Source organism: Miscanthus floridulus, chromosome 17 (assembly GCF_019320115.1).
Source record: "Miscanthus floridulus cultivar M001 chromosome 17, ASM1932011v1, whole genome shotgun sequence".
In the NCBI taxonomy this organism is placed as follows: Eukaryota; Viridiplantae; Streptophyta; class Magnoliopsida; order Poales; family Poaceae; genus Miscanthus; species Miscanthus floridulus.
Window position 1 is genome coordinate 10,800,315 of NC_089596.1, and position 14,329 is coordinate 10,814,643.

Sequence of the window (14,329 nt, forward strand, 5' to 3'; positions counted from 1 at the left end):
TTCCAGTTTATAATCCACGATCGTATACGATCGTACGATCGTTTCCTGCCTGCCGTCCCGCCGTATGTGATGCAGTTCCGTAGCATCTTTTGCAATATGAGATCTCGACAGGAGTTAGTGTTTATTACTATGACACGTTACCAGTTATACCAAGCAACGCTGCCAGCTAGTAACGGTCCTAGCAGCACAGAGTTTTACTCTCAAGTTTCAGGCAAGTAGATCACAGACGATCCTGACAGGAAGTGAGTCCATGGCAGCAGGGATATGGCCCGGCCCTACAGCATGCTCTCCTCACCAGCGTTACTTGACAATTCTTCAAGTATATATCTCTAGTAGCATTGCTAATGTGCAACCTGGTTGATAGAGAAATCCACAGTACTTGATGACCTCGACAACTTGCATGGGTGTGTGATAGTGGATCCTCTCGTCATAGCATGGCAGCTATTCCGGCAACTATTGTACTGTACTGTACTGTAATATTTTCAGTAGCATGATTGTTTATCAGATCATAGCATCGATTAGTATTTCGTGGCCTAGGATCATATTTGCAGTTTGATACATGGGCAATAGTTAATTTGCCTCTTCAACCATGTGAATGTCCTGAACAGTCTCCTGAAGTGATAACAAAGTAGTTACTCGTAAGCAAGCTAATAATCTCACAGCATCGCGGCCTGTTATACACGGCCCTTGTCTCTTTGCACATCTTCCGCACTTGTCCTGCCCGTCGCCCAAGCAGTCCGAAGATGGAGCACGTTCCTGGACAGGCCTTGCCTTGCACATTTTTGGTGATGGGGTCAGGAGGTGGTGGGCGTGGTGGTGGGTAGGCAATAGTGGCAGGGTGGGTGGTGGTTCTAGGTGGCTCAGGAAGAGGACGAGGTAACGTGGTGGGGGATCGAGGAACGGGAGGAGGATGAGGAGGAGGAGCCGGCGACGTACCGTTGGCCGGGACAGGGATCCAGGTCGTGACGACCCCGGATCCCGAATCCCGTGGAGTCATATCAACGCAACGGGCTGGTTGGTGGGGAACCCGGCAGATGAGCGCGCGGCCGCCTTGTTCAGGGTTGGAAGGAGACTCGTGTTCAGCGGCACTTCGTCGAACACTTGGCGATCGTGACCCTTCTCCAACCGCCGAACAGCAATACAAACGTCATCGAGCACACCATCGACCTCGGGGCGCCAGGAGTTCAAGGCCTAGGTGGCCTCCTCGAGGTTCATCACGCGGATGTCGCGTTCGTCCTTGACGGGGTTGACGCGGAGGCGCTCCAGCTCGGACAAGCGCTGAGTGAACTCGGCGTCGCGGTCGGTGTAGCTGGCTACGAGGGTGGCGAGACGGCTCTCCACGGCGTTGATCTGAGGATCCGCCCGGGCAGCCTCCAGGTCGGCGATGCGGCGGGAGAGGTCGTCCGCGTCGGCGCCGCGGGACGTCTCCAGGGCGTCGATTGTGGTGGCGCGGGTGGTGAGGCCGCGCTCCAGGTCGGAGAACCGCCGGTTCCAGTGCTCATGCTCGTCGTCGAAGCGGCGATTCAACTACGGCAGCTTGTCGAGGATGAGTTTGAAGTTGGGCTCCATGGCACCTCTGGCTCGCTGGAAACGGGTGTAGTGGTGGTGGGGATTGGGGTCGGTGTCCAGGATGCAGAGAACGTGGAAGCTGATACCAAATTGTTAGCAATCAGCCAGGAGTGAGGGAAATTGGAAGAACTTGGAGAAGGGAGAAGAACGAGCAGCGAGCGATAGCGAGGCGAGTACTCTCTTTCCCTCTCCTAGTACATATAGTCTACTTGAGCCATTCTGGGCCGCTGAGGCTGAGCAGCGTGTTGGGCCGGACGGAGCGCTTTGGCCTGGATGCAGCAGACGTCTCGGCCTGCTCTGGCTCCTTGCTTGGTTCATCAGGTTCAGGCTCCTCGGGGGCACTGACAAACCACCAGGTATATACATGCATGCCATGTCCGTCGTCCTTGTTCTTCTCACTTGGAGCAGGTCGTTGAGCATCGATCAGCTTCACGTCCTCGAACTCGCCGTTGAGCGTGGAGCCCAGGATCGCGGCGACAACGTCTGCACATGTATATTAGCTTTCTCGGGGTCCATCACGTAGTGGCCTTCAAGCAGGCGATTGCGATGCGACTGGTTAGATCGAGCCGATTCGTCGTCTAGTGGTACGTGGAACACTGTCGTCACTAGCAGACGCCGTTGGTCTTCTTGGCGAGCACAAACTTCTTCCACGCCCGCCTCCGTCACCGACCTCTGCGTCTCGAGCCGCTCCGACTTTTTCCTGACCAGCTGTGCCGGTGGTGGAGGGGGCGGGAGCCTGGACGGGAGCGCGTCCAGCTGCTGGTAGATCACCTTCTCGATATGATGTCGAGAACGAGGCGCTCGATCGGCGAGGGTGCGGCTGAACTCCTCCCGGTCCCGGATGACGACGCGGAGCACCGTGACGTGCTAGCTGCGCGTCGGGGGGCATGGTGTAGGCCGGCACGATCCAGCCGAATCGGCGCAGCATGTCGGAGATCTCGAACTCGTCGTGCCGGCTGCGGTTTGAGGGAGAAGCCACCAGCGAGAAGCCGGCTGCATGCGGTTCTTTGATGCAGATTTATCTTCTTTTTTCATTCGGTATCTGTCAAGTTTGACAGCTTGTTCCCTTGCTGCTCCATGGATGTTCCCCGAGCAGAGATCGAGCACTGCATCTGCATGCTTCCAGTCCAAACCAGTGACAAAGCATGCATGCCTCAACTCGCTTTGCCCTTCACCTCAATTGTTACCACTGTACTTGCACTAGCGATACCGTGCATTCACAAACATGACAGGGTATACAGCCGTATATATACATGTATTAGACATGCATCTCTCTTATATAATAGGCCAACGTACGCTCTCTCCGTCCCAAATTAAATCATAGAGTTGCCCCAAGCCAAATTATTTATGACATAAAGTTAATTAGTACTCCCTTGTATAATACCATGAAATATATTTTGATAGTGTACTTATTCAGTGTCTTGGATCTTGCTATTGTTGATGCTATAATTTGGCCGGCCAGGTTTGTTGATAAATTCGGCTTTATGGCTTATATTTGTTTGTTACCCGATGAAAGCCTGAAATATATCCAAAGGCCGGGTGAATTCGTGAACAAGATAAATCGATCGATCATTAACAAGCATTTTGATTATTCTATTAGCTACTCAAGCAGCAGGATTTACGAAGAGCAGTCTTGGCGGTGTCTAACCAAGGATGCATGTGTGTCAGATCATCAGGCGCAGCAAGTTAATTATCTCCTCGGTCCAAAAATCTGCAAAGCTTTGCATGGTTTAAGGGTCAAATCAGTCATTATACAAGGAAAGATTATGCATGCACCAAGGCAATAAACAACTCTCGTAGGGATAGGGATACCATTGGCTGAAAGTACCGTTAGCTGATTTGTTATGAGAGAAAAATATTATTCGTTGGCTGAAAAAAGTATGGCTTATAAGCTAAACGAACATGACGATTATTGTTTATTACGTGGTAAACCAATTATTTGTACATAAGCATTATATTGTCTTGCTTCTGCGGTCACGTGTTGCTATTTAGTAGATGGATTGAATTAATAGACTGCACTATTGTAACATGGTAACCGAATGAACAGCTCTGTTTTGCTACACGAAATGATCTGCAGCAGCTCTATTTTTGCAGCTGAAAAAACACAACGAGCACTTATCCTATACGACTTCAACGCCGGCAGCAAGCAAGTGTTGGTCATCTGGCCCGTTCCTTGTTTGCTTTCTTCGTTCTTTCTTCACTTGCATACTCCAGCATGGAACGCCCCTGGGCTATGTTACAACTCTTAATCAAACGTGTCAACTAATTTAGATTAATTATGAATAGCATATATAATTTGGCCGATCATGACATATTTTCTAGCCAAATTACACCATCAACAGTTACCCTTTCTATAAAGTTGGTCAAACTTTATAGTGTCTCCAGGAATTTATTTATTTTGGAAGGGAGGTAGTATATTGCTGTTAAGTATCATAACTCAAGACATTCTGGATCCTTTTCCGCACCGCGTTCGCCGGCGTCTTGACTTACTACATGTGTTTTCGTGTCGGTGTTGTGTAGGAGAAGATCATGAGAGGGTTCCGTGTGGAATGGAGAAGGAGTTCGTCAGATACTCCCTTTATTTCCTTGTTTTTTGTAATCTGTAACCGCATCACACCACATCCATGCATGGTGTCTGGACACCTCTCGCATGTTACCTCTCCATCTCGTCTGGATCTGCACGCCTGTTGATTGATTTCTTTATTTGTAAAATCCTGTGCAGGCAAGTAAGAAACCCTTGGACCCTGTGGCTCCCCTACACAAATATGGCGTTGTCTCCATATATATATATATATATATATATATATATATATATATATATATATATATATAGGGAGAGGCTATTCAGTAGCCGGCTACAAAATAAGTTATTCTGTAGCCACCTCCATTTACTATAATTTTATATACTAATTTACGATAATGTCAATACATATTTACGATAGTTGGGTTACTATAACACATGGGGATATTTACCGTAACGTTATATTAAACCACTTAGTAAGGAGTTACTATAATCTCGTAAATTAACATAGTAATTATTGTAACTCAAAGTGTATATATATATATATATATATATATATATATATATATATATATATATATATATATATATATATATATATATATATATATATATATATATATAGCTGGCTATAAAATAACTTATTTTGTAGCCACTTTGAGTTACAATAATTACTATGTTAATTTACGAGATTGTAGTAACTCCTTGCTAAGTGGTTTACTATAACGTTATGATAAATATCTCCATGTGTTATAGTAACCCAACTATCGTAAATATATATTGACATTATCGTAAATTAGTATATAAAATTATCGTAAATGGAGGTGACTACAGAATAACTTATTTTATAGCTGGCTACTGAATATACTATATATATATATTGATAAAGACACTCAAAAGAGTGTCTCATATCTGATATATATCGAGGAAAACAAAGACTAGTACAGAAGATGAATAATAAGACATAAAACGACATCTGAAAAATAAGAGTACATCAAACATCAAAACGCTCGTCTTCTTCATTCGATCATCCAAAGAATATCAAAAGGAAAAAGAACTAGAACAAATGGAAAAACATATGACTATCCTTGAATTTAAAAATACATACTACATGCACATCATATTTACATCATGAAATATAGAAACTATAGAAGTAAAACATGAAAAGGAAAAACAAAAGAAAATCAATTGGTTTGAATAAAATAAAAAATAAAGAAAACTAAATTAATAAAATCTATGAAAACAAAAAAGAAAAGAGAAATAAGGAAAAATAAAATAATAGCAAACAACAATGATTCAGAGGTTCCAGTTCTAGTTGGAGGTTAATTTAATTTGATTAGGAGAGTGGAAGAGAAATCTTCAGGGAATGTTAATACATTTTGGATGAATGCCTTTAATGATTTTGTAGCTAACACTGAAATGAGAAAATTACATAGAGCTGGAGGTCAATATACATGGACCAACAAACAGATCAAGCCTATTATGGGGATGTTAGATAGAGATTTTATGTCTGCTAATTGGAAAAAATCATTTTCCTCTAGTTATTACTGCTCAGTCTGCCACTAGAATTGGATCAGACCATAATCCCCTGATCGTGGAAGCCTGCCCTGTGAGAAGTGCAAGGTCAAAGATCTTCAAATTTGAAGCAGCTTGGATCAAACAAGAGGGTTTTATCGACTGGATTCAATCTAAGTGGCCAGATAGACAGAGAAAGAGGAGTATAGATGCATGGCGGGTCATCTCTAATAAACTCAGGAGATGCTTGAGAGGTTGGAATGGAAATTGGGGTGGTGATATGAAGAAAAGAAACAGGACCTGCTTTTGTTAATTCAGTCTTTGGATGACCAGGAAGCTGATATCAGATATTTAGAGGATAGAGAGTGGGAACAAAGGTATGGATTGATGGAAGAGCTTATTGATATATACAACAAAGAAGAAGTGATGTGGCAGATTAGAGGTGGAGAGAGATGGCTGCTAGAGGGAGATGCTAACAAAGCCTATTTCCATGGTGTGGCTAATGAAAGGAAAAGGAAGTGTCTGATAAGGTCTCTACCGATTTTTTTAAATTTTTAGCCCCTTTTTTTAAAAAATATTCACACCTAGATCCTTGGACGTTTTATTTTCGTTTCTAGACCCAGAACTCGGCGCCATGATTCACGGCGCCGAGGTAACACGTCTCGGCGCCACGAGCCATGGCGCCGAGCATCAAACTCCGGGTTGACGTGGCAGACGTCGTGGCGTAGACGTGGCACCTCGACAATAGTCACCGGAACTTATATCTTTGGATCAGATGCTAAATACATAACGGCAATGTTCAATAAAATGCATATGAGAATTATTGTGCAAGATGAATGTGGTGGTCTCAGTAATGTTTTACATGTTTACATATATTTCCTTGGTAATCAAGATTAGTGCCATCTTATAGCTATATTATCTTTTCTTTTATTGATCGATAGATCTGGGGCACAATAATAATGAGAAAGAGGTATGGCGGAAAATATTACTTCTTTGCTTGACTCTGGGTTGCGCATTGTTCATTCTATAACCGGTAATTTACTTGTTTTTTTTTTCGAAAGCGTGCTTGGCACATGCTTCATTAAGAGAGGTTAGAGTTGGTACAAATATACATAGGACTCGCAAGTAATCCCTCGATTACCAACGAAATCCCACAGGCACAAACGGATAGCAAGAAAAACACGAGTGGAGACCCTCCCCCTAAAAAACGCAATGACTAAGCCTAATACAGGAAGACGGGCACATCGGTAGCCGGTGGTATAGTGAAGACCACAGAGACGACGAGGCAAGCTTCAACCTCGGCGGCAAAGCATCCGCTAGAGAACAGACCACGGTGGCAAATCATCCACCCAAGACGACGACCATCAACGCGGTTGTAAGAGACCGTGACGCCTAAGAGGGGGGGTGAATTAGGCAACTTAAAATTCTACTTCTAACTAAGGCCTCTAATTTCACCTAGTCAAAACCTATGCAGAAAAGTAATCTATCTAAATGTGCAACTATGTTTTTCAAGGTGTGTTGCTATCTCTACCGCAAAAGAGTGATGCAACCTAGGTTCCAATCCTATCAACTAGCCTATCAACTAAGCTAGGGAAGTAAAGCACACAACCAAGGTAGCAATGTAAATGCGGAAGGTAAAGATGAGGTAGAGGTGCAAACTCCCGTAGACGACTCCGGTATTTTTACCGAGGTATCGAGAAGCGCTCAAGCTTCCCCCTAGTCCTCGTTGGAGCCCCTCGCAAGGAATCCCTCGCAAGGACCAAGCTCCCGGTCGGGTAACTCCGTGGATAGCCCTGGACCTTCCCCACGCGCAAGTGAGTCTCCGGTGTGCCTTCCGGCAAGCCTCTCCCAGACCGCTCCCCGCCGTCTTCACTATCATGCTTCCGGCCAAACCACCACGGGCCTTGTTCCCTTCGGTACAAGGTGGCGACCACACCACAAACGCGGTTGGTGTGATCTCGCAAGACTACAAGTCCCTCCGGTGTACAACAATGGTGCGTGCAAGCACCAAGTGATAAGAGGTGTGCAAACCTCACTAAACACTAGGTCTAAACCTAGAGCAAACGCATAAGCGATGGTCTGATCAACCTAAGCACTTCACAAAGCACCTACGCTAATCACCTAATGAATCACTAAGCATTATGCAAGTGAAGATCGCTAAAATAGTGTATCAACAACCTTGGTATGTTTCCTCAGCTCTCCACACCTCAAATAGCCGGTTGAGGGGTCTATTTATAAGTCTCATGGAGAAAGTAGGCATTGGGGACAAAATCCAGCTTTCTGCTACTGACCGGACGCGTCGGTCGTCCCGACCGTTGAGCGCGCGCATAGAGATCGGACACACTGCCAAGTCCGGTCATCATCGATTGGACACGTCTAGTCGCATTTGCGCCACTCTGGAACCTCTCTGGACATGATCAAATGCTGCACTTTGTGCGTTCGGTCATCTAGTGCCGCTGTGTTCGGTCCTCACTGAGTTATTGCCGCAACGATAAACAGTGAAGTCATGTGTCTGGTCACTGCCTCGCTCAGCGTCGGTCACTGCTGCTGACGCCTGCTGTTGCCGAGCAACTGATCGGACGCGTCGGTCACCTTTGTGGAGCTTGTTTCTTCGCAATCTTGCGTCCGGCTTGGTTCTCATCTTCGTACTTGGACTTTGCTTGATATCTTAGGACTTCTCTTGTGCTTCTAGGGTCTTGCTTATGGTGTTGATCGTGGGATCATCATGTCGCCTTCGTCCAAGTCACGTCTTGCACCCTATTGAACTACAAAACAATTACTTATAAATTCATTAATCCAATTTGGTTGTGTTGGTCATCAAACACCAAAATCCAAAGTAAATGGGCCTAGGGTCCATTTTCCTTATAATCTCCTCCTTTTTGGTGATTGATGACATCACGACCAAAGCAAGCAAATAATAAAAATTTTGGAATTTAAAAACTATTTACTTGCTAGGATGCAATGCAAAGGGCAAGGTTATATGATGCTAAAAGATACCATATGTAAACATCTTTGAAAACTTATCTTGCCCTTGCAAATGTCCACATGTGGCATTATGGATTTAAGCCTCTCCCTAACTCCATAATCCACTATCCTCACTTTCTTGGACCATTACCACTTGTAAATTATTATGATAAGGCTTGCTTTTAGTCCTACAAATTCTCCCCCTTTGGAATCAAACACCGAAAAGGAAGACATTAGTAGCACAAGGGAGGGTCAAACTTTGTGATCCTTTGTATGTGGAGTGGAATAGGTCACAAAATTTGACTCTCACATTACATAGACTAAGCTCTCCCTAAATATATGCATACATATGATGGAGAATGTAGTATATGCATAATTGGCAAATTAATGCTCAAGGGAGGTTAATCTATATAATTTTGAAGAAAGCATATAAATACCAAAGTAAAATCAACATGATGATATCGGTTTAGAAATACCACATATGGAAACCAATTTGATTTATACCACTTGCAATAGGTGGTGGATATTTGAAGTATGATGCTTAACTCCAGGGACTCCATTTTCCTTGCAATGAGACTACTACACACATGATAAGCTTGAAAAGGTGTTAGTCTCAAAGCATCCAACTTGTAGAGTAACCTCCCCCTATATTTGTGCACACAAGTATGGAATACTTGTAGAAGACATGCACATTGATTTTAGAATAAAAAATACCACTTAAAAGATGACATCACATGAATGTGAGAATCGTTTTCGAAAGTGATATTCGGGAGAAATTATCTATAATTTGGACTTTGGCACATATTAGATGAACAATTGTAAAACAAGCTATGTGTCATGCTCCTAAATAATTTAAACCATGTAGGTTTGCTCCAAGGGTTAAGAGTAAAACCGAGCAAGCCTACCATAAGATGTACCTAGTGTATGCAAGACAAAAGATTAAACATGCAAATGCAAACCTAGGCATGAAAAGAAACTAGATGCTAATTGAAATTGCAAGAAATTAAATCTAGTTACATAACATGGAAAGGGGAATTTGGGTCCATAGTATTCACTAACCCACTTGGCAATTACCTTGTCCATAATGATGCACCCCATGAAATACACCTATACTTTGCCAAGTCTCTAAATTCCCCGAAGTCCATCGGACTTCTCACTTCCCTTTTAGGATCTAAACCTTCTTGGTGCTCTTCATGTTGGAAATTATATCCTTTGGCACCCAAATACGTTTGGCCCCATTGTTGGCTTGCTTGTTCACCTTGATAGCCACCACCTTGTCATTTTTCTTCTTCTTCAAGAGATAAGGTGTGGAGGCCTTTTTGCCCACCTTGTTGGTGTAGGTGTTGGAGAGCTTGCTTGTTTCCTTTTTGTTTTTCTCTTTCTTCTTAGCTCCTCCCCCATTCTTCACCTTGCACTCATAGGAGTTGTGGTCTTCCTTGTGGCACACGTAGCAAACCATAGTTTATCCTTCATCAAACTTCTTCACTCCCTTAATGATGTTATCTTGATGATGTTGGGCTTGCTCTATTTTGCCTTTTACTTGAGTCAAGTCCTTGGTAAGGCGAGCCACTTCTTGCTTGAGTTGCTCATTCTCCATTGCAACCTCTTGTGTGCATGTATCTACAACAACTTTTTCAACACAAACTTGGTTGCACAAAGATGAGTCTAAACATAAATCATTGCAAGAAGTAGAAGCATCCTTTTTAGACATGTCAAAGATAGAACTTTTCTTTTTAGGTGCCTTGGTGAGGGTTGTACCGATGGCTTCAAGATTAGCAACTTTATTAGTTAGCTCATCACAATATTTGCACATGGTTTTTATTTTAGCAAGCAAACTTTTATAAACATCTTGTGAGCTAGCTAACTTTTATTTTAATTTTTAATTTTTCTTTACAAGTTGCTCATCATTGATCGTGCATGCATTTGTTGTTGCACTAGCCTCAAGTTGTTCAATTTTATTAGATAGTTCAATATTGATATTAGCAAATGTCTCATATTGTTCAAGCAAGGTTTTATATGCTTCTTGTGAACTATCTAGCTTTTCTTGCAATATTTTTAGCTTCTTTTGTTGGCTAGTTCAAGCCTTAGCATATTTAAGATTTTCTTGCACAAGTTCATTAAGAGAAGGCATTTCATCATCACTATCACTCTCACTGGAGGATGAGCTTTCATTACCTTGTGCCATAAGGCACACACGAGAAGAGCTTGATGATGAGTGCTTATGGCCTCGCCTCTTATGATGGTCTTCTTTTTCACTTGAAGAATCATCCCATGACCTTATTGATGTGAGGGATTTTTCCTTGCACGCCTTCTTCTTTGTCTTAGGTGTGAGCTTGTTTGGACAAACTTCCACAAAGTGCCCCAACTCGCCTCATCCATAGCATCATTTCTTTCTTTGCTCATTTCTTTGATTAGTGAAGATGAAATCTTGAATTTGGATGGGCACACCCTTGACATTGAGCCTTTGGATCATCTTCTCCACCTTGTTGATAACTTTGATTGATTCTTCATCAAGGTCAGAGGTGGAGGAAGAAGATTGATCATCATCACTTGAATCTACATCATCATCATCATCATCATCATCATCCTCATCTTCTTTTTCATCTTCACTTGAGGAGCTTGAGCTTGAGCTTGTCTCAACTTGATTGCCCTTCATCTTCTTTTTCTCACTACATGCGAGAGCTTTGCCTTTGCTTGATGATGAGGCTTCTTCTTGACCCATCTTCCGTGACATTTCATATGCTACTATCTTGCCAATGATTATGGCCAGGATCATGGTGCTCAAGTCCTCCATGTTGTGAAGGATGGTGATGATGCTTGCATATTTCTTTTGTGGTAGCACGGAGATGATCTTCCTCATGATGTTCGCATCATCTAGCTTCGTTAATCCTATTGTCTGGAGCTCATTGATAATTAGATTCAAACGAGAATACATAACACAAACAAGCTCATCATCATTCATTTTAAAGAAATCATAATTTTGTTTAGCTAGACAATATTTTTGCTCACGGACATTAGTTGTGCCGTCATGGAGCTCTTGGAGTTTTAACCAAATTTCATGTGCCATATTTAAAGTGAACACTTAGTTAAACACATCCATGCTAAAAGATTCAAACAAGCAATTTTTAGCTCTAGCATTGAAATGAATTTATTTTTCTTCACTCTTTGTGGGTTTATCGAGAATCTTAATAGGTTTCATCTCATCACGAGTGACTCTCCAAATACCTAAATCTATCGCCTCAAGGTGACAAGCTATTCTAGCTTTATAGTAGGGGAAGTTAGTGACATCAAAGTACAGAGGCCTAGAGGTATCTATCCCAACCACTCTAAATAACGTCGGCTCAACGACGGTGAAGCCAAAGGTCCAAATTGAGCCAACCTAGCTTCGATACCACTTGTAAGGGACCGTGATGCCTAAGAGGGGTGGTGTTGACAGAATATTGTCGTCAGTCCACTGAGGGGTATCCCGTGATGGTAGATTTGTCGGTGGGGGTGCACGTAATCAGGAACCGGATGGTGACACAAGGCGCAAAGACAACGATTTAGATAGGTTTGGGCCATCTGATCGACGTAATACCCTACGTTCTATGTCTTTGGTGTATTGTATTGAGATGTAGTAGATAGATCTTATCCGCTATGGGACCCCTGCCTCTCCTTATATAGTCTGGAGGGACAGGGTTACAAGTAAAGTATCCTATTTGGTACTATACAATAGCTTGCAGTGCACACCAAGCAGCGTCGTGCATGCCTTAATCTTGTGGGTCGGGCCACCTCTGATGGTGCGGCCCATATCTTGTCTTGAGGATACCGAGGGGCATACCCCCATAGCTAGTCCCCGAGCCTGACAGTAGGTGACGTAGTCGCATGGTGCTAGGGTCAGAAAGTAGAAGAGCAGCCGAGCAGGCAGCCAGTCCTTGGGCGTAGCCTCGAGATGAGAACAAGCACATTCACTGCAAGGTGAAGTGTGCCCACTTAGTCCCTGAGCCCACTGGAAGATGAAGAATGAATCTTGTAGCAGGGTCAAAGAAAAAGAAGTCTGAAAGCTTGCTAACATCGTCTGATATGCGCGTATCAAGACCCCAGACGTGCTGCCCAAGATCAGCACCCTGATCCGAACATCATGGAGCAGCTTAGCACACCGATGAGACGTAGCAAGATTTAAGGAGAGAGGAGTCCCCGGCGTCGCCAACGATGTCCGAGCACCAAAGAGCGAGGAGTCCCCGGCATCGCTGGCGATGTCCGAGCACCAAGGAGCGAGGAGTCCCCGACGTTGATGGCGATATCCGACCACCGAGGAGCGAGGAGTCCCCGGCGTCGCTGGCGATGTTCGAGCAGCGAAGAGTCCTCGACGTCGCTGGCGATGACCGAGCACTGAGGAGCGAGGAGTCCCTGGTGTCGCCGGCGATGACCGAGCACCGAGGAGCGAGGAGTCCCTGGCGTAGGCAGCGATGTTCGAGCACCGAGGAGCGAGGAGTCCCCAGCGTCGCTGGCGATGACCGAGCACCGAGGAGCGAGGAGTCCTCGACGTTGTCGGTGATGATCGAGCACCGAGGAGCGAGGAGTCCCCGGTGTCGTTGGCAATGACTGAGCACCGAGGAGCGAGGAGTCCCTGGCGTAGGTGGCGATGTCCGAGCACTAAGGAGCGAGGAGTACCCGGTGAAGCTGGCGATGTCCGAGCATTGAGGAGCGAGGAGTCCCCGACGTCGCTAGCAATGACCGAGCATCGAGGAGCGCCTAGCGTAGGTGGCGATGTCCGAGCACCGAGGAGTCCTCGGCGTAGGCGGTGAGGTCCAAGCACCAAGGAGTCCCCAGCGTAGGCGGCGAGGTCCGAGCACTGACATAGCTGACGACATCCGTGCGGTGAAGTGTGCCCACTTAGTCCTCGAGCACGAAGTATTCGTGTGCCGAGGAGTAACCGGCGTAGCTGGCGATGAAGCATGAGCGACGAACAGTCTGGTCAACTGGTCGGCGGCGAAGTGAGCATTAAGTAGAAGCGACCAGTGAACAGTTCGATCAACTGGTCGGCGACAGAGTCCTTGAACCAAGTAGTCCGACCAGTTGATTGGTGGAGAAGTCCGAGCACCAGGTGTTCCAATCACCTAGACAATGATCCTGCAATACAAACATGTAGAACGGGTAGTACAAGATGTAAAAATAAATGAACTCTGGAGAAAAATCAGCAATGGTGATGAAACGGTGTATGCAGTTCAACGATCAGTTGGCGTGAAAATATATTTATGTTTAATATAAACCGCCCGAACAGTTAATGTGTAGCTGAGTCTCCAGCCCTAGCTAGCACGTTAACCATAACGCGGGGCGCGGAGCCCGTGCACGTGTAGGAAGAACGAAGCGTCGCTAAGGAGCCATTGCCGACCACCCATAACGCAGAGGGCAGACGCTCGTGCACGTGTAGGGAGGAGCCGGAGACAGGACCGTCTCTGGAGGCGTCTGAGCATCAACATGACTGTTCAAGGGTTCAGAAAATCGTTTGGAGATCAAATATGGAGAAAATAGTTTGGAGAAACATTATGGCGATATACGAAGATTGGAGAATATTTAGAAAAATATTAAAGCGTGACTTAGCTTTGGATGGAGCATCTGGTCGGCGGCATATGGTGTTATCTGGTTGGTGTTGAGGGCGAGCAGCTGGCGGGCGGTGAGTTGTTGGTGAAGATGACCTCGGAGGTGGTTCCGAGATCGGATCTGCTGTCGCAGGGGCTGGTGTAGCCAGCGATGAATCATCATCGTGGACCAACATGG

General features: G+C 44.9%; 1 protein-coding gene across 1 annotated transcript; it reads left to right on the forward strand.

The window, feature by feature from the left end:
• Positions 1-264: 264 nt before the first annotated feature.
• Positions 265-2,374, forward strand: LOC136515206 (uncharacterized). The gene is made up of 3 exons (XM_066508869.1): positions 265-319; positions 1,040-1,738; positions 2,107-2,374. The coding sequence occupies exons 1-2, from the start codon at positions 265-267 to the stop codon at positions 1,681-1,683; spliced, it is 699 nt and encodes a 232-aa protein (XP_066364966.1). The 3' UTR covers positions 1,684-1,738; positions 2,107-2,374.
• Positions 2,375-14,329: the final 11,955 nt, after the last annotated feature.

Bases quoted from the DNA above. Each gene is read 5' to 3' on its own strand.
- LOC136515206 (XM_066508869.1), top strand. From the start codon at position 265: ATGGCCCGGCCCTACAGCATGCTCTCCTCACCAGCGTTACTTGACAAT. The intron at 320-1,039 runs GTATATATCTCT...CCGGCAGATGAG, and splicing joins GTTACTTGACAATTCTTCAA to CGCGCGGCCGCCTTGTTCAG.